Raw genomic sequence first — 25,750 nt, forward strand, 5'->3', positions numbered from 1 at the left:
GAAACCCATAAAAATGAAATGCCTTGCCGTAAGGCAGGTCCTCTGCCTAGAGAGAAGTCTGATGCCCTTGTCACTCCACCACTCTTAGCCTTTAGCCTTGTCTACAGTCTAAGTATGTCTGAGCCTTTTGAGATATATTATGAGATACCATCTGTAAAAAATGCTATGCTGGCACATAGTAGACTTTGGACTTTAGAAATGTTTATTTCCTTCCTCTTTCCCTTCCCTATTTTGAAAGGACTCAATAGACTTCTTAGCTCAGAGTTCCATCAATAAACTGTAATTAAAATTCCAAAGTTTAGATTTGACTTCATTTCCAACAATACTAATTAGCATTTGGTCTCAAGGAAAACACTTAAAATACTTTCTTTGCTAAAGCTAGATACTTCATGGTCAGGTCACAAGTTTCTAGTAACTTTTTGCTCCGCCCTCCCCTCCTCAGGTTGGAAGGTCCCAGCTTGGCTTACCAGAACTATTCACCAAAGACAAGCTGACATTCACCCCTTTTAGATAGAACCGGTTTCCATTTTTCTGTCTGAAGAAAGCTTTCAGTTAAACACTGGTAGGATCATCTCACAACTGTCTATAAAAACATTAAATATCCAGAGGGGGAAAAGGCTCACGATAACTGAACCCATGGGAGCAATTGCATATAGAGGCAGGGCCTGGGTCTGGGATTTTATTGACCTGAGAAATTTTCAGCTGAAAAAATACCTTCTACAAGTGCAGGTTGGAACCTTCTCTGCAACTTCAAGTCTTCCAGAGTTACCTTGGCCATTGAGAGGTTAGGTGACTTGTCCAGGGTCACATAATCAGTATGTATCAAAGATAAGACTTGAACCTGGGTCTTTTTGGCTCTCTAGCTACTACACCATGCTAGCTCTCCTAGGAGATCTGAAAAGAAATACCAAAGCCTTTTCATTGCTATTTTCTATCACAGGGTCCTTGGTCACTTAGCATTCCCCAGATAATTTTGATTAGCATTATGGGGTAAATCAATAGGATCAAAAAACCCTAACAAGGCTAACAACAGCAGAAGGCATCCTTTCCTTTATGGAGTCAAGCCTGAAGGTGGTAGAAACCACAATTAGGCTTTAGGGTGCCAACAACAATGGGTTTCTAAAAAATTTTTATTTCATTACTCAAAGGGCTTTATTTAATAGTTAAGATTTAAGCATCAAAACATTTAGGAGAATTTTCTTAAACTTTTTTTATTCTAATATATCAAACCTCATTTTCCTACAACATTCAGTTTTGATTTTTCTAAGAAGCCACAGGTACATTAAACATAACATTGGACAAATCAAGGAAAAAGTCACTCCAAAAAAACCACCTTCACAATAAAGCTTTAAGGCTTTATTAACTGTCCTGTTACCAGACTCAAGGAATACAACTTTTACATCTAGCTAGCTAATCAGATCATAGTTCTATGTGTGCTTAAAAAAAAAGCAAAACTAAATATCATGTGAAAACGATATTTAAAAGTAGGTTTAAAAATATTTAATTTATTTCATATCATAGTATACCTGAAAATGAATCTAGAACTATCCTCTATTACTTAAATTAGTTGATATGGCCAGGACCACAAATGATAAGCTTGATATCTAGTCAAAGATAGGCCAAATAATGGGAACAAATTTCAATCAAGGGAGAAAAGGTATATTCTTATCCAACTTATTCCTACTTAATTTAATAGTTATGATGAGTCTGCAGACTAGTTTAAAAGTGACCACCATCATTTTGGGGGGATGGGGTTGGGGAGGGGAGGTTACAAATGATCGAAAAGCATAGCAAATGTGTTCCTTAAAGAACCAATTTGAGGGGAGGTGGGGTTGGCCCTGCTGGAACTTCTTGTGTCTGCTTTGGCAAATAAATCATCAACCACTGAGTCAAGTCTCGGTCAGTGAGAGGTTAAGGGGCTTGCCCATTGTTGGGGAAAGGACTAGAGCTCACATTTTCCTGACTCAGTACTACCTTAGGCTATCTCTACAAAAGTGAAAACCTTGGTCTTAATACAATGAAATAATTTGTAATTTGAAAACTGCTATTTTATACTGATGGTTCCAAAATGATTAGGGCAGTTAGGTGGTGCTGTGGATAGAGCACTGGCCTTGGAATCAGGAGGACAATGGCCAACCTCAGACATTTGACTCTTCCTACTTGTGTGACCTTGGACAAGTCACTTAATCCTGACAGCCTCATATCCAGGGCCCTTCCCAGTCGTCCTGATTCATATCTGGCCACTGGACCCAGATGTCTCTGATGAGAAAGTGAGGCTGGTGAATCAGCACAGTCCCCCCTCACTCATCTAATTCACATGCTTGTCATGCCATCAACTCTTTGATGTCATGGTCTTCTTCGAAAATGAAGGACAGGGGGCGGCTAGGTGGTGCAGTGGATAAAGCACTGGCCCTGGAGTCAGGAGTACCCGGGTACAAATCCGGTCTCAGACACTTAATAATTACCTAGCTGTGTGGCCTTGGGCAAGCCCCATTTGCCTTGCAAAAACCTAAAAAAAATGAAGGACAAAACATTTTTTTTTCTCGAATGATCTCTATTCACATACCACTCCAGAAAGGGACAAGCCTCTCAAAGACATTTTTAGTTCTAAAGTGCAATTTGATCTTACTTTATGAGTTCTAAAGTCCTTTTTTGATATGACATTCTGGCTCCTAAACTCCTTTCCTGACTTGATAGTCTGTGTTCCAAAATTTATTTCTGATCTGCTATTTTGAGTTCAAAATTTGAATTGCTGTGTTATGCTATCATTCATAGCCCTCCCCATCCCTCACCTCCCACAAAGGATGATGGTCATTTGTAAACTAGTCTGTGGACGCACGCATCATAATTATTCCCACTTGCCAAAAGACCGCTAAAATTTATGGAAATTCCAGAATATGTGCTGGAAGGGACCTTAAAGGTCATTAAGTCCAACCCCTCATTTTGCAGATGAGGACACTAAGGCACTGAGAGGTGAAGTTACCTAAACTGGTACTAAAGGGCAGCTAGGTGGTTCAGTGGATAGAGCACCGGCCCTGGAGTCAGGAGGACCTGAGTCCAAATCTGACCTCAGACACTTAATTACCTAGCTGGGCAAGTCATTTAACCCCATTGCCTTGCAAAAACATAAACAAAAAAATAAATAAATAAACAAACGATTAAATAAATAAATAAGCGAACTGGTACTAAGACTTTGAGAATACACTGATATCCAATTAATACCCACCCCAAATTTAAGGCAGGGGGGGGGGTCAGCCTACAGCCTTCAGAACTGTGCATGTGGCCTGTGAAGTCAGTACATAGGCAGGAAAATTGCCACCATGGGCTTTATTGATTTTAGGATCAACAGTGAGAATGTTCTTTGAAAGGTCTTTTAGACTTCTAGAGAGCCATAATGGGGTTCTAGCTAGCAATATTAAAAACATATGTTCTTAGCAAAGACTTTTAGGAAAAAAAACCCATCTGGAGTATTTTGGGAACGCCTGGCTCCTCCCCTTCACCAAGGTGGTTACCTTGAGCATTTAAGCCTTCCATAAGCATTCAAACTCCTTAAAAGATCCCCAACAAGCCACATTTGGGGGAGAAGCCCTTTAAAGACTTCCTCCTCTGATGCCTCCCCACTGGAGTATGTGGGAGATCCTGGGTCCTTGACGGCTTTGCCAGAGGTATATAAACTCTGGCAGACCTTTCACAAGATGGCGAGACTCTGGCTGAGGTGAACCAGTTGGGAGCAATCCATCACCAGAGTGGTTACAAGGGGACATATCCTTTAGGCAGAGCAGTTCTCAAAGATGGTCTGCTTAGTAACAGGCAGCACCAGGGGAAGGAAAACCCACATTTTAGGGCCATGGATACTTAAAGCATTTGCACTGGAGTTCTCTCATATAGGTCAAGGCCAGATCACTCAAAGAGAAAGCTGTTACTTGGTGTGATCTAAGTGCCCAGGAGAAATACATTACATTTTGATAGAATGAAAGCTTTTCCTAACACCGCAGACAAGGCTAGAAGACCATAAGTGCTCATTAAAGCTTGCTGATTGAAGCTGTTTTCCCCTGAGGAGAACAGCAAGCTCCCTGGGGACAGAAACTGTTTTGATTTTAGCTGGGGATCCCCAGCAGCTCATAAAGTCCCCAACACACAGCAAAACCTTAATACATGCTTGTCAAACTATTAGGAACCAGGAGATTGATGTAAAACCATTACTTACTATAGCAAAGAGAAATTCAAGATTATCTATGATGCTGTCATTCAACCAAAGTATAGCTGTTTGCTTAAGACATACGCCACCAAAATCCGTCACATTGGGGTTAATGTTCAAAAGTGAAGTAACCTTTAGGGAAAGGAAGATATATGATCTTGGAGGTTGAACAAAATAACATTTGCCTGGATTCCACCAATTTAAAATATATATAATATATAACTGGATCACTGTATTTCAATATAATTGATTTCTTTTGTAATTCTATGTACTTTACTTTATTCATTGAAAAACCTTTTCCTGAGAAAAGGTTCATAGGTCTCACCAGACTGCCCAAAGAGTTCAGGACAAAACAGATAGGAAGCCCTATCCTAATTAGATCTAGATTTTTAATGCTGTTCTGGACCTGTGAGCCACAATTCAGAAATTTACTTTTACATCATAGCAAATAAAAAAGCTTCCTCTATTAATGAGTTAAGGGAGTATATCTTCTTTTTTCTGAAGTACAAGAGTCCATATATCTGCCTTCCTTTCAACATAGAACCCTGGGAATAAGATTCATTAGCTGGTCCTCCTGCAGCACTGGACAGCCAGGAGAGTGATGTATTGAAGCAGAGTTCACCAATCCATGCTTATTCTATGTGTCAACCCCCAGCTAATCTAGGGATCAATGCTTGGGATGAAAACCTAAGATAAGACATTAACTGCCTGGAAATAAGGGCCAACTATTTATACTCTGAGTTGGTGATGCAAAATAGCAGCAACTAAGCCATTTTTAAGCCGGAGAGATGAAGGTATGTTAGGTGATATATTTTTCAAGTTAGACTAACCCTTCTCTTCATGACAAATGGACACTGATCCACATAAAAGCTAAAAGACAAATGCTAGGGGCCCTTTTGTAGTCCATATGATTCCAGGGTCAATTTGTCAGAGGTTAAAGGTAAAATAACCCATTAAGAAGAAGAGAGGCTGGGACAAGAAGAGGAAATGATTGTACCTTATTTTTGGTAATGTTCAGTTGCAGCCCCATGGTAGCCAAAAGACAAACATTACTCCCATTTTTAACAGAATAGGTGCCAGGAATGGGTCTTTCTTCTGGGATGGGTTTTGAAGGAACAACAGGCTCAGTAGTAAGAGTGGTTGTTGATACAGTTGACGCAGGACTATCTTTGTTACAGACGAACTCTAAAGGGAAAAAAGAACTCGGTGACTTCACGAACTCTAAAGGGAAAAAAGAACTCGGTGACTTCACCTTTTTCCTTAACCTTGAAGGCTAGGAAAAAGAAAATAGTTCTTCCCAAAGGACCCAAGTGACCTAGGATTAAAGATACGGAGCAGAGATCATCAATGCCACCTCACTTTACAGATGAGGAAAACTGAGGTCCAGGAAGGAATGAAGTGACTTGTCCAAGGTCAGAAATACTATTCAAGACCTAGAGCTGGAAAGGATGGAAGAGATCATCTAATTTTACAGAAGAGGAAAGTGAGGCCAAGGGAGGAGAAGGGAACCTGTCCAAGGTCATGTAAGATTTCAAGTGGTAGAGCCACAATTTAAATTTCAGAGATATCCACAATGAGTAAATAAGCAATTATATGACTGGGAAATTTCATGAACTACCATGTCAATGACAAAAACAGATACTGGGGGTACCTAGGTGGCCCAGTGGCTAGAATACTGTCCCTGGAGTCAGGAGGACCCGAGTTCAAATCTGCCTCAGACACTTACTAGCTGTACAATCCTGGGGCAAATAATTCTGCCTCCAAAAAACACAACCAAGCAAACAAAAAAACAGATACAGAAATTTATAAAGTCAAGATCAAGGAAGCCTTGGAGTATAGTGGAGGGCCAACAGAACCACTGCAGTATCTGCTGTAGTACTCAGTTAAAACATTATCTAGAAGTAATAAAGTTTTTTTTTATTTTGTTTTGGTTTTTTTTTAGGTTTTTGGCAAGGCAAATGGGGTTAAGTGGCTTGCCCAAGGCCACATAGCAAGGTAATTATTAAGTGTCTGAGGCCAGATTTGAATTCAGGTCGTCCTGACTCCAGGGCCAGTACTCTATCCACTGCGCCACCTAGCCGCCCCTGAAGTAATTTAAGTTTTTATTGAGCCCATCACAAACTACACTCCATGAGTTTTTAGGTTCACAAACATCATGATAATGACTATTGATGGAAAAACTTTAGGCCTTAAAGATAATAGGATAAGGCTAAGGATTGGGAAGATAGAATTTCAAGGTGAGGAAACTCCCTCTACCAATGCAGAAAGATGCTCGGAGCACTGGGAGATGAACTGGCTAACCCACAATCACCCAGAAGTGGGATATAAAGCCAAGACTTGTTGGCTTGGAGAGCAGCTCTCCCCCTCCTAGGTTATGCTGCTGCCTCAAAGGCTTTCAAAGAATGAATCCAAATAAAGTGTTAAGTTTCACAATATCCTACAATACGCTTTTGGCATGTTACCTTTTTTGCTGATTGTGTCATTCTGGATGAAAGCTTGTACAAGGATATCCCAATAGTTGTGGGTGACATTTCCTTCTTTTATCGTCCTCATGCTATGACATCTAAAGATTTCATCCAATGGAACTTCAACTGAGTTGACCTCAAAAGCAGTGTTGACTTTTTCAAAAGAAGATGGATTAGTTTGGATATTGGTTTTCTACCATGTAAAAATTCAGAATTCTGAAATACCATATGCCTACAAGTTATAGAAAACCTCTATTTTATTAGAATGACTTAGAAGACCTCCTTTGTATTAGGATGACTTCAAAATCTACTAACACCTACCTGTTAACAAGAATACTCAAATCGTGAAGAAAATCAAAATGATTGTGGATGAAGCCATAAACTTGCTAGAAAAAATGTTTTATTTAATAATGTTTATTATTATTTAACAACCAAGAACAAACATTAAGATTGTACTTTACATTTTGCAAAGTTCATCACTTAATTCTTTTTAAAAATTTTATATATTTATCTTTCTCCCAATACATGTTAAAAGAATTTTTAAAGATTTTTAAAGTTTTGAGTTGCAAATTCTACCATCCTTATGATATAGCAACTTAGTCTAGGGATATATTTCAAGGGGCCTGTGAATTTGGATGAGAAAAAATAGCAACTTTATTTTCACTGATCTTTAACTGAAATTTAGAATTTCTTTCCATTATTAAAAAATCATTATCTTGAGAAAAGGCCCATTGGCTTCACCAGACGGCCACCAAATCCTCTGATTAAGGTTAAGAACTATTGCTCTACATTACCACTACCAGATCAATATCACAAAGAGATCAAAGAAAAAAGGATCTATTTGCACAAAAATATTTACAGCAGCTCTTTTGTGGTGGCAAAGAATTGAAAACTGAGAGGATGCCCAATAAATTGGGGAATGGATGAGTAAGTTGTAGTATATGATTGTGATGGAATACTATTATACTATAAGAAATTATGAGTAGAAAAACCTGGGAAGACTTACATGAACTGATACAAAGTGAAATGAGCAGTACCAGGAGAACATTGTACATAGCAATACTATATGAAGATCAGCTCTGAATGATTCAGCTATTCTCAGCAATACAATGATTCAAGAAAATTCTAAAGGACGCATGATGGAAATTGCTATCTGCCTCCAGAGAAAGAACTGATAGAATCTGAATGCAGATCAAAATATACTTTTTTTAAAATTTAATTTCCTTGATTTTTTTTGGTTTGTGTTTTCTTTTGCAACAAGGCTAATATGGAAATATGTTTGAATTATTGCACAAGTATAAGCTACATCTAATTTCTAGCTGTCTCAGGAAGCAAGGAAAGGAGGGAGGGGAAAATCTGGAACTCAAAATTTAAAAAATCAAAAGTTAAAAACTGTTTTTACATATTACTTAAAAGATTTTTATACTAAAAAAAAGAACCACTGTCTCTAGAAGGAAGAGTCAAGAGAATATGGCAGTAGCCAATGAGCCATTCCTATATGTTCAAAAAGATCATGAAAACCTAACAACATCAAAAAAACATTCACCAGGCAGCATAACACCATTCATATGCAGCACCACTGGTTACAGCAAACGGAGAAGTTTTGAATATTGTAGATAAGTTCACTTACCTTGGCAGTGTCCTTTTTGAGATATACATATTGATGATGAGGTTGCTATTTTGCCAGAGCTAGCTCAGTGTTTGGGAGGCTCCAAAGGAGAGTGTGGGAGAGAAGACTGACTACCAAACTGAAGTTCTACAGAACCATTGTTGTATGCTTATCAAACCAGGACAATCTGCCTGCACCATACCAGGAAACTGAATTGCTTCTATTTGAATAGTTTTAGAAAGATTCTGAAGATCACCTGGCAGGATAAGGTACCAGCCACTAAAGTTCTTTCTCAAACTAAACTGCCAAGTATTCAAACTCTACTAAAGAACACAACTCCGATGAGCTGGCCACATTGGCCAAATGACAAATATATGTATGCTTGCCTAAAAAAGTATTTTGTGGAAAACTCGCACAAGGCAAGTGTTCACATAATGGTCAGAAAGTGATACATGGACACTCTCAAGGTCTCTCTTAAGAATTATGGAATTGAGGGGCAGCTAGGTGGCGTAGTGAATAAAGCACCAGCCTTGGAGTCAGGAGTACCTGGGTTCAAATCTGGTCTCAGACACTTAATAATTACCTAGCTGTGTGGCCTTGGGCAAGCCACTTAACCCCATATGCCTTGCAAAAAACCTAAAAAAAAAGTTTCTTTGGGGAGGCTAGGTGGCGTAATGGATAAAGCACCGGCCTTGGAGTCAGGAGTACCTGGGTTCAAATCCGGTCTCAGACACTTAATAATTACCTAGCTGTGTGGCCTTGGGCAAGCCAAGAATTATGGAATTGAGGGGCAGCTAGGTCACACAGTGAATAGAACACTGGCCCTGGAGTCAGGAGGACCTGAGTTCAAATTCAGCATCAGATTCTTAATTCCCTAGCTGTGTGACCTTAACCCAACTGCCTTAAACAAATAAAATTTAAAAAAAAAGAATTATGGGATTGGATGACATTGGGAGACACTGGTACAAGACCTCCCAGCATGGCATGCCCTCATCTAAAGAAGGTGCTGGGCTCTATGAGTAAAACAGAATTTAAGTAGCTCAAAAGAGATGTGAGATGTGCCAATTTAGAGAATTCTCTCCAAATGTTCACATGGACTACTTGTGCCTGACTTATGGTAGAACATTCCAAGCTTGAATTGGACTGATTAGTCACAGTTGGACACACTATAACATGACTCTTAACATAATGATGTCATTTTGGTCTTTGAGAATGAAGGACAACAAGCAACCAAATGGTTCCCCAACTGCTAGTGCCCTCTAGCCTTGTCCAATCTTCACTTTGTATTAAAATACTTGGTATTTCTTTCATATTTGTTCTCTTGAGGTGTATTCTGCAAATTCTTCTTTATAAGTACTTGTTACTCCCCTAGTTATAATCCTTGAGGGCAGGGGGTGTTTCATTTTCATCTTTGTATCCCAATGAAAGAATGAAAAAACACTTATCAAATAATTAATTTGTATGCATTCCTACTGCCCCATTTCCCAAACCCTTGGCTCATCCCTGCTTCTAGTACTCCCCCCTCAAAAATTCATCCTACATATTCAATTCTGCTCTTGCCATGTCAATTCCTATGCTTCAGAACACACTATGACTCCCTAGGACTTGCATGTAACAAGTCGAAACCACTCTGTCTAGCTTCTGAGGCCCTCTAGCAGCAATAACAACAATGATAATCATAGCTAACATTTATATGGTGCTTACTATGTGCTAGGACTCTGTGCTAAACATTATACAAATATTATCTCATTTGATCCTCACAACAACTTAAAAGGTACATACTGCTATTAATCCCATTTTACAGGTGAGGAAACTGAGGCAACAAGGAGTTAAGTGAATTGCTCAGGACTACACAACTAGTAAAGGACAGAGATCAGATTTGAACTCAAGTCTTCCTGACTTCAGGCCCACAGTTCTCTGCTTTGACCAGGGTTCCATTCATCTATCCAATACACATCCTTCCACTATAGCCAGGTTAAGCCTCTTGCATACACTATGCTCATGGCTGCCTTCCTCAAGTTGTTCTCCCCCATATGGGTTTCCCATCTCCCTAGCCAAGTTCTATCTTCTCTGTGAAGGTACTCACCCTTCCATTTTCTGCCATCTTATCTTTTGAGGAAATATCATTGACTTTCTCCACAAATTTCATATACATTTTATCTACTCAAGAACAAAGCTAGGACTTCTCCCCTTGCCACCCAGCTCACTTACTATGTACATAGGAGAGGCTGAAAAAGTATCTGATGACTTTGGGCTAAAAACTCTGGCTTAATAACAAACTAAGAGGGAGGCTAAGCAAAGAGAATTTTAGTGTCTATTTTGTTATCCCCTTCAGACTTTTACACTTGGATCATTCATTTCTTTATCTCAAGAAGTACAACTCTGTGGACTAGAAGCAACTATGAATTATTCATTAGCAAGTCTAAATAAAAAGGTTGCTTCCAGATGGCCATTAGTGGGAACAAATTTTGTTTGCTCTGTCTGAGAAAAACAAAAATATTGTTCCCAAAACATAATAGAGCATATCATGAGATCCAAGCTCCAGAGCCAGAAGGGACCTCACAGGCCATCATTTTAAAGAAGCAAAAAAAGGGGGGACCAGGGAGATGAAGGGACTTGAGCAAGGTCATACGCATCATAAGGATAAAAAGTAGGATTTGGACCCAGCTCTACTAACTTTAATAGCAGTGATTTGTTGATCCCCGCCCCCTAATTATATGACATATTTATACCATATATTATGCCTCAGGAGCAGCTAGGTGGTGCTATAGTGGATAAAATCTTGGGCCTGGAGTCAGGAAGATGGAGTTCAGATCTGGTCTCAGATATTTACTAACTGTGTGACCCTGAGTCGATCACTTCACCCTGTTTACCTCAGTTTTCTCATCTGTAAAATGAGCTGGAGAAGGAAATGATGAACCACTCCAGTATCTTTGCCATGAAAACCTCAAAGGGGGTTCATGAAAAGTCAGCCGCAACAGAAAAACAACTTAACAACAGTCATAGTGTCACATTTCTTTTCATTTTGGAAAGGGTTTGAGTTCATATACAAACTATTTTCATTAATACTATTGTTATATCCTGCATAAAAGTCTGGCTGGAATGTGAGCTACGTATAAACTTTCAAACAGTCACAGCTCAGGGCAGCTAGGTGGTGCAGTGGATAGAGCACCAGCCCTAGGGTCAGGAGGACCTGAGTTCAAATCCAGCTTCACACTTAATAATTACCTAGCTGTAATTGGGCAAGCCACTTAACCCCATTGCCTTGCAAAAAACCAAAAACAACAACAACAAAAAATAAAACTAACAATCACAGCTTGAAAAGACCAGGAACTTCTTTTAGTTCCAGGGATTAAAGGCATTCCAAATTGAACAGCTCCTTTAAGAAGTCACAAATGCTATTTCCACCCTAAAAGTCTTTCTCAGTTAATTTTGACTCTATAGGTTTCCCACAGCAAAAGGGGGTGGGGGCTGGCATCTGATTGGTTATCATTCAGTATCTAAAGTTTTAGTATAAAATGCTATCGGAATACCCCAAGAGGTCACTGACCACTCCACCCAACCTACCTGATTCTTCTCAAAACAAAGAAACCCTAAGTGCCCAATTTACCTTTCTCTTTGGCATCAGGAAAAGTGTTGTTATCGCTGGTGTCATAGGAAAAGGAGATGTTGCCAATGGAATAAGCAGAAGTCTCTCTGTTAAAATTCACATTCCAAAAGAAACCTGATCCAAACTGGACTTGAATTTGGGGGAGACTGCCATCAGTACCACAATCACTTCCGTTGTATGATGCGTTACTGGGGACCTGAATTGTTACTTTTTTCTACAGTAAAAAGTGGAAAGGGATGGAGGAGGAAAAGAAACATAATATGAATAAAAGCAAATTTCCAAGGTTTAGAATCAATACTCTCCTACCCTCCCTATCTGTCTTTCCTTAGTCTACTCCGTTAAAAAAAAGTGGGGGGAAGGGGAGGTGGGGCTCAGGTGTTTCCATATTTTTTACTTCTCTAGGGAAATCACAAAACTGATTATGGGTCAAGATCAGCAAATGTTATTTAGCAGACAGATTTGTCTTTGTTCTTCCCTCTGCCCCTCCCCCAGGCTGCAAGTTGGTAGATTTAGAGAGGCAGCACTGAAGAACTAGCCTCAGGCTTAGGTCAGAGTGCAGACTCCAGATAACCCACTGGTTGTATGCCTCTGTAAGTCAGCACCCCTGCCCAAGTCTAATGTTCTAAAAAGCAGGAGTAATCTGTACTGGTAACTTACAATGAAAGCATAGGACTTACCCAAAAAAGAGAATATGGAGAGAGAGGGATGGAGAAAGCGGGGAGGGAAAGGGAGAAAAATAACCCTTAACCAGCAAGTAAGGAAATGAGAGAAACCAAAAATGGAGGACAAAGATGAGATGATAAGGGTAAATGTTTCAATGAAGAGTGTTCATCTAAGTATTAAGTCATTAGAAATGAGTAGCTTACTCTTCATCATTTTCCCTTAATTGAGTCTGAGAAACCTAAATAATTTATAACTTCAGGGAAGTACAATTCATAAAACCACAAAACTTAAATGTCTTCAAGTACATAGAAAAAAACATGGACAGACTAAATTGCAAGTTAATCCAGCCCAGAGGATAGCAACAGAAATTCCCCTTCATTTGCCCAACGTTTACTTACAAGGCCATGGTTTACAGTTTCATATTCAATTGTGAAATTCATCTGCCATTGGGCATACAGGCAGGTGGCATTGTGGGAGTTCTTCAAATTGAGACTCAAGGTATCGATCTTGAGAATGCCTGGAATTAAAAAAAAATTTTTTTCTTTTTTTTTCTTTTTTCTTTTTTTGACAAAATGAGACTGTTGCTGGCAAAAAGAAAAATGCATTTGCAAATATGAATCTCAGGTCAGGTTTAAGATCCAAGCTCAACTCCTCTTGGGTAACTATACAATTGGGTTCCTCTACTGTTGCTTTCCTATATATTTGAAGGAAGACTGGAATAACCATTAAAACATATGTTCAAGCAATATGGATATTCAGAACACATCTGACCCATGTTACTGTCTAGGCAATGTGGAACAGTAAATAGAGAGCCAGCCTAAAAGCCAGGTGAATGCAAATTTAAGCCCTCCTTGGGACTAAGCCAGAATGTGTGACCCTAAACAAGTCACTTAATCTCTTAGTGTTCTAGGAAGTTCTCAGACTTTGAAGAAAAGGTGCTGACCTGCATTGATTTCCTCACTTGGACATTCCCTATACCTGTGGGTCTTCCCCTCACAGACTGATTTTTTTCTTGACTAGGTGAAAGTGGTCATTCTTTGTCTTATTTCTTACTTAGCCCTAATCACTGAATGAGCATTGCCTCAAACTGAGATCTGTTAAAAACCTCAGCTTAGGCCAAGGTTTCCTATTGCATCCAGGCCATTTTCAGTTACCCTGATTCATATCTGGCCACTGGACTCAGATGGCTCTAGAGGAAAAAGTGAGGCTGGGGATTTTGTACAGTTCTCCCTCACTTAAATCCATTTTACTTGCATGTCATGGCATCACCTTCTTGATGTCAAAGTTCTCTTCAAGAATGAAGGACAAATAATGAAACAAGTCTAGTCCTAACCCCAGCCCCCTAAATTATTATAAAGCCTCCTCAGTTAACTTTTCTCCTAGCACCTCCCTACTCCAAGTCATCCAGGCAGTTTTTTTCCTTAAATTTTTTTTTTCAAATTTCCTTTCTTAAGAACTTTTGGGGCAGCTAGGTGATGCAATGGATAGAGTAACAGCCATGGAGTCAGGAGGATCTGAGTTCAAATCCAATCTGACATTTAATAATGACAGCTGTGTGACCTTGGGCATGTCACTTAACTCCACAGCCTTTCAAAAACCAAAACAAACCAAAACAAAAGCTAAAAAGAACTTTCAATGGTTCCATGTCCCTCTGCTGGGTCTTGAAGGTCATCATAATCTGTCCCCACTTTTTATAATGCAAGTATCAAACTTTCTTTTTTAAAAAAAATTATTTATTTAAGGCAATAGGGTTTTTAAGTGACTTGCCCAAGGACACACAACTAGACAATTATTAAGTATCTGAGGCCGGCTTTGAACTCGGGTCCTCCTGACTCCAGGGCTAGCTGCCTCAATATCAAACCTTCTAATCAGACTGACCTCCTCAGTGTCCCCTAACCACATCCCTTCTGTGATTGTTTCTCATTAGGGGGAATGACTGCCCTTCTTTCTAAATTATGTCCATCCTTCAAGGTTCAGCTAAAGTCTCAACTAGTCCCAAAAGCCTTTACTGAGTAAGTCATTATATACTCCATAATATTCTGTCACAATTGAACAACATTATTTCATAGGGCATCAATTTGGAAACTTGGAATTCACTGAGTCCTTCGTTTTGGAAATTGAGGTGACTTGTTTAGAGTCACAGAGTTCAATAAGGATCTAAGGTAGGATACAAACCCAGGTCTTCCTGACATCATGGTCCTCTCTACTATATCAACATGGTAGTTGTACCAATCTGTTGTTATTGTTTATCCTTCATTCATGAAGAAGAACATGACATCAGGGAGGTGATGCCATGACATGCAAGTGAACTGGATTTAAGTGAACAGGTGCTGTGCTAAGTCCTCAGTCTCACTTTCCCCTATGGAATCATCAGGGTCCAGTGGCCAGATATGGATCAGGATGAGTGGAAATGGCCCTGGATGCAATGGGAGACCTTGGACTTTTCAAGCCAAGATCTTTGACAGTTCTCATTTTGACTGAGATAATACCCATTCAGTGATTAGGGCTAGGAAAGAAATAAGGCAAAGAATGGCCTCTGCTACCTAGTGGAAAAAAAATAAAACAATGAAATCAATCTGGAAGGGTTTCTGGCCAAAACACAAACAATTTCCATTAATATTCACTGTGAGCCATCAGATCCCAAACTCATTCACTGTTGGCCAATCAGTGGGAGCCAGAGTGACTGAGTTTAAGGCATGGTTCATAAAAAAAAGAAATTAAGTCAGTAAACCCCAAGATGTCTAGCTTGGTTGGTTTCAAGGGATCAAAATGTACATGCCTTTGGGCAGAACAGCCGCAGGTAAGGGTATGATACTCTATGTGGACTGGAGAGGAGAAGACAGGAGAGAGGAATGTCTCAACCTAGTTTCCCCAAAGAGATTTATAAACTGTTCAAATACCAAAACCCTTAAATTGCAGCCTTGGGGTAGAAAGTATTAACATAGAATTAAGCAAGAAATAGACCCTAGAATTACCTCTTCTTTGATTTTATCACAGTAACAACACTGTTGTTCTCTATATGGGTTTGAAATCAGCAAATCAAGTGGACAATTAGTTCTGTAATTCAGTCACGTTTCTAAAGGCAGGATTCTCAATACATCCCTATTTGCTCACAAGATACTCTGTCCTCCAAAGAGGTAACACAGAGAAGCAGTTATTTTTAATCACTATCTTGGGTCTTTATTTCACCTCCTTCTGGCAATGTATCAGAGAACAAGAAATAAGGAGCAAAACAAAAACAATTCAACAAAACGTAGCAAAAACCAAACAAAGAAAAATGCCTTCCATCCTCCATATGTGGTATTCCACCTCCATTGTCCCCCACCTCTGCACGGAAGCCATTAGTTCTTCTTTGGGGCTAGCCTTAGTCAATATCATTTCCCTAAACAGTCCATTGAAAAGAATGGATGGGGCGGCTAGGTGATGCAGTGGATAGAGCACCGATCCTGGAGTCAGGAGTACCTGAGTTCAAATCCTACCTCAGATACTTAATAATGACCTGTGTGACCTTGGGCAAGCCACTTAACCCCATTGCCTTGACAAATTAAAAAACAAAACCAAAAAATAAATAAATAAAAGTATGGACATATCCTGGAACAGCAAGGGATCCAAAGAAAGCATGCTGTCTATTCAGGGGTTCTCCAAATTATTTCTCTTTCAAATCCCAGTATTTGAAAAAACTTTTGCAAAGTAAATCAGCACAAGTTCCTTTTTAGCATCTGTAACTCCTGCTCCCCACTTCCATCCTCATTAAGATGGTCATCCCTCAATATGATTTCCTAACTCCAGACCCTCTGGAGTAAACTACAATTCATACAATGATGAAGACATTTCAAATGCTTATATTCTAAATAGAATTCAAGCAAAGCCTTGGAAAAGAATTTAGGAGGATTATAGGGGAAAAAAGCAGAGTGGACAAAAATGAACAACAGCAAAGAGGATACAGAGGATAGGTTTTTTTTTTTTTAGGTTTTTGCAAGGCAAATGGGGTTAAGTGACTTGCCCAAAGCCACACAGCTAGGTCATTATTAATTGTCTGAGAGCAGATTGGAACCCAGGTACTCCTGACTCTAAGGCTGGTGCTCTATCCACTGCACCACCTAGCTGCCCCCAGAGGATAGTTTTAAAAAACATTTAAAAATCGAATTATAATATGAATTACTCAAAAGATAGATTTCAAAAATATAAGACCTTCATAGCCTTGTAGAGTTTATAGAAAAATAGAATTGGAGGCAGAATAAGCTCCTCCATAATAAACCTCTACTGGGCTATTCTGATTTACTAGGCAACACTTCTTTCCCAAAACCAGTTTTGCTATTAAGAATTATTCTCTTTGACAAAGTATAGGATTCTCACCCCAGGCCAACATTAACTGATTTATGATGAGAAATCAGAAAGGTTCTTTCACTTTTACTGAGATGTGGCTCCCCATCTAATTAATCTTTTTGCATCAAAAGAAATTTTCCCCATGAGAGAAATAACTAGTAACCTTTCACCCACTGTCATGAATGGCTCCATAATTTCAGAAAGTGATGCTTTTGTTAGGTGTTTAAAATTACTGATGATTAAATAGCAAATATGATTCAAATTTGTAGTGTTTAAACTTTTATCAACAAAATGCTTGTTCATTCTGAGAAAGAATGGAAAAAAAATGCTACCATGGGAAAAGGTTGTCCATTTGGACAACCTCCAGTGCCATCTCATTGTAGACAGCTCTGACTCCAAGTAAATCATTTCCTATCAGAAATGACTGTAATCACTTGAATGTAAGATTAGGAAAGAATGCCTTTGAACATTTCAGAGGCTCCAGGAACCAAGATCTAAAAGTATAATCTATTGTAATATTGCAAAGTTGATCCATATGATGTGGGGGAAGTAGGAGAATAAGGATCTGATAAGGGGAAAAAAGTTCCAACACCCATTGCACCCATTCCAATCTTGCTCACTCCTCTGGTCTTTCCACCTATCCTCTCATCTAGGTTAGTCCAAAACCCCCAGCCCCATCTCTCTTCTAGGTTAGCACTCAACTGCACAGCCACCCCTACCCTACTGCACTGCACTCCAACTTTGATCACTACTCTCCCCTGGCATCCTCCCTGCCATTCCCATCTAGGTCACTCCTCTGAAGGCACAATCTTGGCCAGTTTAGAGTTATAATGAGATGATTTATAGTCTTTTTGTTTCACTGTTGCATTTGTTCAACTATTTGAATGGTTCTTGTTAGTTAAAGAGATTGATCAATAATAAAAAAAATGTGAAAATGTAAATTTTGGGGGGTGGGGGAGGGAAGTAAGATTGGGGGAAATTATAAAACTCAAAATAAAATCTTTAACAAAAAGAAAAAAATGTAAAACCTTAGAAACATAAAAAAATGTGAGGGTTAAATGGTTACTTAACTAAGTAATAAGTCATTTCAAATACCTATATTGTAAATGGAATTCAAGCAAAGCCTTGGAAAAGAAATGTAGTTTATGAGAATTATAAAGTGGTCATACATATCTTTGCCTAAGGTCTTTGTGATTCAACAAGAAGCTCCTTAGGTATTGTTATACCTAAGAATTGATACAGGGGCAGCTAAGTGGTGCAGTGGGTAGGGCACTGGCCTTGGAGTTCAAATTCAACTTCAGATACCTTATAATTGCCTAGCTGTTTGACCTTGGCCAAGTCACTCAACCCCATTGCCTTAAATAAAAATAAATTTTTTTAAAAAAAGAATTGATATAGATTCTATCCCATCAGGGACTACATATTCATTAATCCCTTTAATTACATGTCTGAAGGAGACATCTATGACAAGTTTAGCATTTAACTGGATAAGGCTAAACAAATTGACTTGACAGAAATCTTTGTCATTTAGGACTTTCATGGAAGTTCTGAATTCCAAGCCCTTGGGGCTGCTTATCTGTCTAGAGCAATTTAAATGTCCCAGAAATTGTAGGAGAGTTTAGGAAATGGGAAAAAAGAAGAAATAGTGGCCTTTCTGGGGGCAAATGGGAAGCCAGGTTAGTAGATTAGATCATAAGATTAATTCTGCCAGCAAAGTCTATGAGGGATATTTAAAATCTACTGGAAAGTTTTTTTGTTTCTTTTTTTAAAAATTCTGATGAGGTAGCTAGGTGGTGCAGTCTATAGAGCAGTGGCCCTGGAGTCAGGAGTGCCTGAGTTCAAATCCGGCCTCAGACACTTAATAATGACCTAGCTGGTGGCCTTGGGCAAGCCACTTAACTCCAGTGCCTTGCAAAACAAACAAAACCAAATCAAAAATTCTTCTTCTCAAACCTTTTAAAACTGGTTTCTATCATCATCCTCTCTGTGAGGCTGAGTGTCTGAGATCAGTTTCTTATTGAACTCCAGCATGTTTTCTTCATGAAACATCCCTGGGAGCTAATAATGGCAGGGGGGGAAGGGGAGCAAACTGAAAAGGTATGGAGAGTAGACGGAGCCCTAAACTCCAGTCAAGCTAGGAGAAGCCACCTCAACTGGGTCCAGGGTGGGGTGGCTCCCTCCCTAGCCACGCAAGGAAGGAGAAGGAATTGGGGGGAGGGCTCCCCAGATGAAAGACTACTCTTTGCACTAGGGCATCCTCAGCTTCAGGATCTGGCTTGCAGCTGGTCTTAGCGTTGTGGCCTCCACACACTTCCCCACCAGGTCCAGGTCCCCCCCAAGCCCCCACCCTCACTTTGGTTATTGTGTTCTCCCCCCACCCCCCAAGTCCACTGCGTCCCTGCCGACTGCACCATTCCAGCGTTGGGCACTCCTCGGGTCTTCCCACGGCTCCTGTGGGTGAGCCCTCAGCCCTCCCCTCCAGCTCCGATGCTTGCTGTCCCCTGGCACCCCCTGCCATTGCCGTCTAGGGCCCGCAACCCCCATTTAGCTCGGTCCGCCGTGGGGCCCTGCACCCCCAGGCTGCTCTCCCTGCTAGCCTGCACTCTCACCTTAGTCCCTGGCCTTCCTGCACGTACCGCGCCCCCTGCACCTTCATCTCTCCCGCACCCCACAGCCTCTGCTGCCCCGTTCCCATAGGCCAGGCCTCTCCCCCCACCCCAGCCCGGGCTCCCTCGGGGCCTCGTCCTGGCCTCGGTCCCCCTCCCCATGCACGGTCATCACTGTCGCGCAAGGGCTGCCGCGGTCTCGGACCCTGAGCCGGACTGAGCCCTGGGCCCGGGCCCCCTCGCCACCCCCGCCCGCCCGCACTCACCCAGGAAGAGGCACAGCAAAGCCAAGGCCGAGTGCACGGTGACGAGAGGGCGAGGAAGACGGCAGCTGCGCGCCATGGCCCTGGGCCGCGGAGGCGAGAGCGCCAAGCCAAGTCCGGGGAGAGCCGGCGGCCGGGAGCAGGGACTCGGAAGCGGGGCAACTAGCCACCCAGGCTCCGCCCCCAGGGCTGCGGAGGAACTCGGGCGGGGCTCCTCCGCCGGCCAATCAGCAGGCGGGGGCGGGCCGGGGGCTGCAGCCGGCGTCGCGAGCGCCCCCCCAGCTTCCGGAGAGGACGCCGGCAGCTGGGCTGCAAGGCTGCTGCGCCAGGCTAAATGGCGGGGGGCCGGGCGGCAGGAGGGGGCCCGGCCGAGGAGGCGGGAGGGCCCGCCGCATGGCCCGCCGCCTCCCCGCGGCGTCCCGCGCCCGGCGCAGTCCCCGGGCAGCGCTCAGTAAGGGCGAGGCGCCGACGATGCACTGAGGCAGGCAAGAGGAAGGGGGGGGGGGGGCTTAGCCCGGGCAGTGGCACCAGCCTAGCCCCGGGCCTCATCCCGGACCGGGCTCATCGCTCCACTTCCGCTCTGGCTCCAGGCAAAGCAGACTGGGGGCTTCCACCCGCCTCCTGCCGCCAGCCCCACCCCTGCCTCTTTAGAGCGCCAGCGGAAAGGCCTGGATTCAAATTCTCCCCCTAGACCTTGAGCAAAACCCTGCCCCTCCCTGGGCCTCCGTTTCCTCCCCCGTAAAACGAAGGGTTTCAACCCAATGTCCTCCGAGGTCCCTTGCAGCTGCAGACCCAGGATCCTAAGTGTGACCTTGGACCATTGCTTCAACTCGCCAGGCTTCAAATGACTCCTCACCTGGAAAAGGATGGCTCCAGACGGCTGGGCTGCAACTCCAGATCAAAGGAGATCACATTGGTGAAGCAGGGGCCCATCGTGGGCCCTCAGAGAAGGGCTTTTTCCCTACCCGCTCCTGTCGGATACACCTGACCACTTCCCATCTCTTCATTGTGTGAGTTGATGCTTTTGTTGTTTCTTGAATATCACAAGCGTTTTCCCACACATTTTTCCTCCCCACTCTGCACTGAACTAAAGAAAATTAAACAAAACTCACAAAGCAACCACAGACTTGTGTAATGCCCCACACTCTTTCTGGAGGAGAAAATTATCTGTCATCTTCTGTTTCCTTGAACCAAGATTGTTCACTGCACTTACTCATACAAACATTTAGATCTAGAAAGATCTCAGTAGCTACTCCACTCTTCTTACTTTACAGATGAAGAAACTGAGGTCAGGAGAAAAGTGACACGTCAGCTTACACAAATAGGAAGCATCCAAAGTGAGATTCAAGGCCAGGTTCTCTGACTCACAAGTCAGTGCTCCTTGGTATATGAATGTAATGGAACATTGTTCTATAAGAAATGATAAACAGTTGGATGTCAGGAAAGACTTACATGAACGGATGCTGCGCAAAATGAACAAAATCAGTCACCATTGTGCACACTAAAAGCAACATGATAAACTTAGCTCTTCTCACCCATACACTGATCAAAGACTTGTGACAGAAAATATCATCCACATCCAGAAAAAGAACTATGGATGCAGACTAAACCACACTATTTTCACTTTTTTAGAATTTTTTTTCATACTTTTTCCCTTTTTCTTCTGATTCTTTTTCCACAGCATGACTAATATGGAAAGATGCATAATATAATTGTGCATATATAACCTAGATCAAATTTCTTCCTATCTTAGGGAGTGGGCGGGGAAAGATGAGACAGAGAAAATTTCACATAAATGAATGTTGAAAGCTATCCTTAAACACATCAGAAAAAACAAATGAAAAATATTTTTTAAAAAGCCAGGACTTGGGGCAGAGCCAAGATGGCGATAAAAAAGGATCATGTCTTAGGCGCTATCTCATAAAACTCATAAGTTAAGGACTCTAACTAAATTTTTGAGAGACAGAACCCACAGAGAGACCCAGTGAGGCAGTTCTCCTACTCAAGGTAACCTGGAAAAGAGCAGAAAGGCTCTGCTCCCCGGGGTCAGAGGGGCAGCTCGCCACAAGGGTGGCCCCGCCAGAAGGGTGGCCCTCCAGAGCAAAAGAACTTCAGCCTCCCGAAGGCAGCCCCACAGTGCTGGGAGCCGCGGCTCATAGCAGCGGGGGAGTCTCCTGAGCTACACCCCGGGGAGCACCAAGCACAAAGAGGGGGAACAGCAGGGGACCTCTGCCAGAGCAAGCACGTGGAGCCCAGCCCTCAGGGCACACAGCTAGCAGTTCGGTCTTTCTGCAGCCCAGAACCAGAAACAGAAGCAGGCAGAGGCAGTAAGCAGGAGCCCCCAGGGCATGAGCCCATTGGGCTGAGGGAGGGGAGTGAAGGGAGAGACTGCAGAGCTCCGTCCTCTCTCCCTGGAACAGGACACTAGGGCTCTGACCACATTCAGATCCTGATCACAGTCTAGGCCCCCCCATAAAGCAGCAGGCCCCCCCCACCTCAGCCCCGTGGCAGAGGGGGGGGCACATATGGTCATTCACAGACCAGGAGGGAGGACAGAGCCCCTCACACTGAGACCCTTGTGGGAGAGTCCCAAAAGCGGAGGAAGTACCCCCCAAACAGGCTCAGGCTGGGGAAATGAGCAAGCAGAGAAAAAAGAGTAACACCATTGAAAAATATTTTGCAAATGAGCCCAAGAAAGATCAAAATACTCAGTCACCTCAGACAATGTAAAATATTTGGGAGTCTATTTGCCAAGACAGACTCAGAATCTTTTTGAAAACAATTATAAAACACTTCTCACACAAATTAAATCAGATTTAAATAACTGGGCAAATGTCAACTGCTCATCCATAGGTAGAGCTAATATAATAAAAATGACAATTCTACCAAAACTAAACTATCTGTTTAGTGCCCTACCAATCAAAATTCCAAAAAAATTACTTTAACGAGTTAGAAAAAATTCTAAGTAAATTCATATGGAGAAATAAAATGTCAAGAATTGCCAGTAACTTAATGAAAAAAAGTGCAAAAGAAGGTGGCTTAGCCCTACCTGATCTAAAATTATATTATAAAGCATCAGTCATCAAAACTGTTTGGTATTGGCTAAGATATAGAGTGGTGGACCAGTGGAATAGACTAGCTGTAAAAGCAGAAGATCTTTATAGTAATCTGCTGTTTGACAAACCCAAAGAGTCAGGCCATTGGGATAAAAACTCCCTCTTTGATAAAAATTGCTGGGATAATTGGAAGTTAGTATGGAAGAAACTTAGATTAGACCAACACCTCACACCCTTTACCAAGATAAGATCCAAATGGTTACAGGACTTCGCCATAAAAAAAAATACTATAAGCAAATTAGAAGATCAAGGACTAGTCTACCTGTCAGATCTCTGGAAAGGGGAGCAGTTTATGACTAAGGAAGAGTTGGAGAACATCACCAAAAACCAATTAGATGATTTCAATTACATTAAATTAAAAAGCTTTTGCACAGATAAAATCAATGTAACCAAGATCAAAAGAAATGTAGTAAATTAGGAAAGAATCTTTACAACTAATGATTCTGACAAAGGACTCATTTCTAAAATATACAGAGAACTGAGTAATATTTTTAAAACAAAAAGCCATTCCCCAATTGACAAATGGTCAAAGGACATGCAAAGGCAATTTACAGATGAGGAGATCAAAGCAATCCATAGCCATATGAAAAAAATGCTCTAAATCATTAATTATTAGTGAAATGCAAATTAAAGCTTCGCTGAGGTACCACCTCACACCTCTCAGATTGGCCAATATGACCAGGAAGGATAATGATCATTGCTGGAAGGGTTGTGGGAAATATGGGACACTATTACACTGTTGGTGGAACTGTAAACTCATCCAACCCTTCTGGAGAGCTATTTGGAACTATGCCCAAAGGACAACAAAAATGTGCATACGCTTTGACCCAGCAATACCACTACTGGGTCTAAACCCTGAAGAGATGATGAAAAGGGGTAAAAACATCACTTGTACAGAAATATTCATAGCAGCCCTGTTTGTGGTAGCAAAGAATTGGAAATCAAGTAAATGTCCTACAATTGGGGAATGGCTTAGCAAACTGTGGTATATGTATGTCATGGAACACTATTGTTCTATTAGAAACCAGGAAGGACAGGATTTCAGGGAAGCCTGGAGGGATTTGCATGAACTGATGCTGAGTGAGATGAGCAGAACCAGAAAAACACTGTACATCCTAACAGTAACATGGGAGTGATGTTCAGCCTTGAAGGACTTGATCATTCCATCAGTGCAACAATCGGGAACAATTTTGGGCTGTTTGCAAAGGAGAGTACCATCTGTATGCAGATAAGGAGCTGTGGAGTTTGAACAAAGTGCAAGGACTATTCCCTTTAATTTAGGAAAAACAGCTATCTTATTGTCTGATCTTGTTACCTCTTAGACTTCTCTTCTTTAAGGATATGATTTTTCTCTCATCACACCCAATTTAGATCAAGATACAACATGGAAACAAAGTAAAGACTGACAGAATGCTTTCCGTGGGGGGTGGGGGTGGGGGGAGGGAAGCAAGATTGGGGGAAAATTGTAAAACTCAAATAATATCTTTAATAAAAATAAATTTAAAAATAAATAAATAAATAAACAACAATTTGTTACATAAAAAAAAGACTTTGAAAATCAAACGAGGCAGTTAGAAGAAAAACTGGGAAAAGAAATGAGAGAGATGCAGGAAAAACATGAAAATGAAGTCAGCAGCCTAGTCAAGGAAATACAAAAAAAATGCTGAAGAAAATAGCATGCTAAAAACCAGATTAGGTCAAATGGATAAAACAGTTCAAAAAGTTAGGGAGGAGAAGAAAGATTTAAAAGCAAAATTGGCCAGATGGAAAAAGAGATAAGAAAACTCTCTGTAGAGAACAAATCCTTCAAACAAAGAATAGAATTCAGGGAGATTGATGAATTTACCAGAAATCAGGAATCAATACTTCAAAACCAAAACAATGAAAAATTAGAAGAAAATGTGAAATATCTCATTGAAAAAAACAACTGATATGGAAAACAGACTTAGGAAAGATCATTTAAAAATTATTGGAATACCTGAAAGTCATGATCAGGAAAAGAGCCTTGACATCATTTTCAAAGAATTACTACAGGAAAATTGCCCTGATATTCCAGAAGCAGAGGGCAAAATAGAAATGGAGAGAATCCACTGATCCCCCCGAGAAAGAGATCCCAAAAAAACAACCCCTAGGAATATTATAGCCAAGTTCCAGAACTCCCAAGTCAAAGAGAAAATATTACAAGCAGCCAGAAGGACACAGTTCAAATACCGTGGAGCTGCAGTCAGGATCACACAGGACTTAGCAGAAACTACATTGGAAGCTCTCCTAGGGCTTGGAATATAATATACCGGAAGGCAAAAAGAGCTTAGAATGCAATGGAGAATCAACTACCAAACAAAACTGAATGTCCTCTTCCAGGGAAAAAGATGGACTTTCAATGAACCAGGGGAATTTCAAATGTTCTTGTTGGAATGGCCAGAGCTGAACAGAAGGTCTGATCTTCAGATACAGGACTCGGGTGAAGCATAGAGATTTTAGGAGAAGGGGAAAATATGAGGGACTTAATGATGATGAACTACATGTATTCCTGCATAGAAAAATGATACTGATAACACTCATATGAACCTTCTCAGTTAATAGAGCAGGTAGAAGGAGCTTTTATAGTTGAAGTACAGGAGAAAGCAGAATTCAAAGATAAAATATGGTGTAAAAATGGAGTCAATAGAAAAAAGGGAAATGTAATGGGAGAAAGAAAAAGGAGAGGGGGGAATGGGCCAAGATATCTCATACAATAAGATTTTTCTTTATTACTATGAGCTATTGCAATGATATGGAAGGGGGCAAGGCAAGGGGGAATGAGGGAAACTTCGCTCTCATCAGAGGTGGTTAGGAGAGGAAACAGCATATATACTCAATGGGGTATAGGCATCTGGAGTAAGAAGAAAAGGGGG

The 25,750-nt window shown here is 41.3% G+C and overlaps 1 protein-coding gene across 4 annotated transcripts in view; it reads right to left on the minus strand.

The window, feature by feature from the left end:
• Positions 1 to 19,861, minus strand: part of LAMP2 (lysosomal associated membrane protein 2) — a 36,768-nt gene extending 16,907 nt beyond the window's left edge. For 3 of the 4 annotated variants that reach the window (XM_074208338.1, XM_074208341.1, XM_074208339.1), the window contains exons 1-7: positions 19,744 to 19,861; positions 12,944 to 13,062; positions 11,883 to 12,096; positions 6,661 to 6,816; positions 5,196 to 5,383; positions 4,208 to 4,330; positions 468 to 531 (exon numbers count right to left, since the gene is read on the minus strand). In XM_074208338.1, coding sequence (XP_074064439.1) covers positions 468 to 531; positions 4,208 to 4,330; positions 5,196 to 5,383; positions 6,661 to 6,816; positions 11,883 to 12,096; positions 12,944 to 13,062; positions 19,744 to 19,819 — 940 coding nt within the window. In that variant the 5' untranslated portion in view covers positions 19,820 to 19,861. The remainder of the gene's footprint in view (positions 1 to 467; positions 532 to 4,207; positions 4,331 to 5,195; positions 5,384 to 6,660; positions 6,817 to 11,882; positions 12,097 to 12,943; positions 13,063 to 19,743) is intronic. The other variant, XM_074208340.1, reaches the window with a different exon arrangement.
• Positions 19,862 to 25,750: the final 5,889 nt, after the last annotated feature.

This window comes from Macrotis lagotis, chromosome X (genome assembly GCF_037893015.1).
Source record: "Macrotis lagotis isolate mMagLag1 chromosome X, bilby.v1.9.chrom.fasta, whole genome shotgun sequence".
Lineage (NCBI taxonomy): Eukaryota > Metazoa > Chordata > Mammalia > Peramelemorphia > Peramelidae > Macrotis > Macrotis lagotis.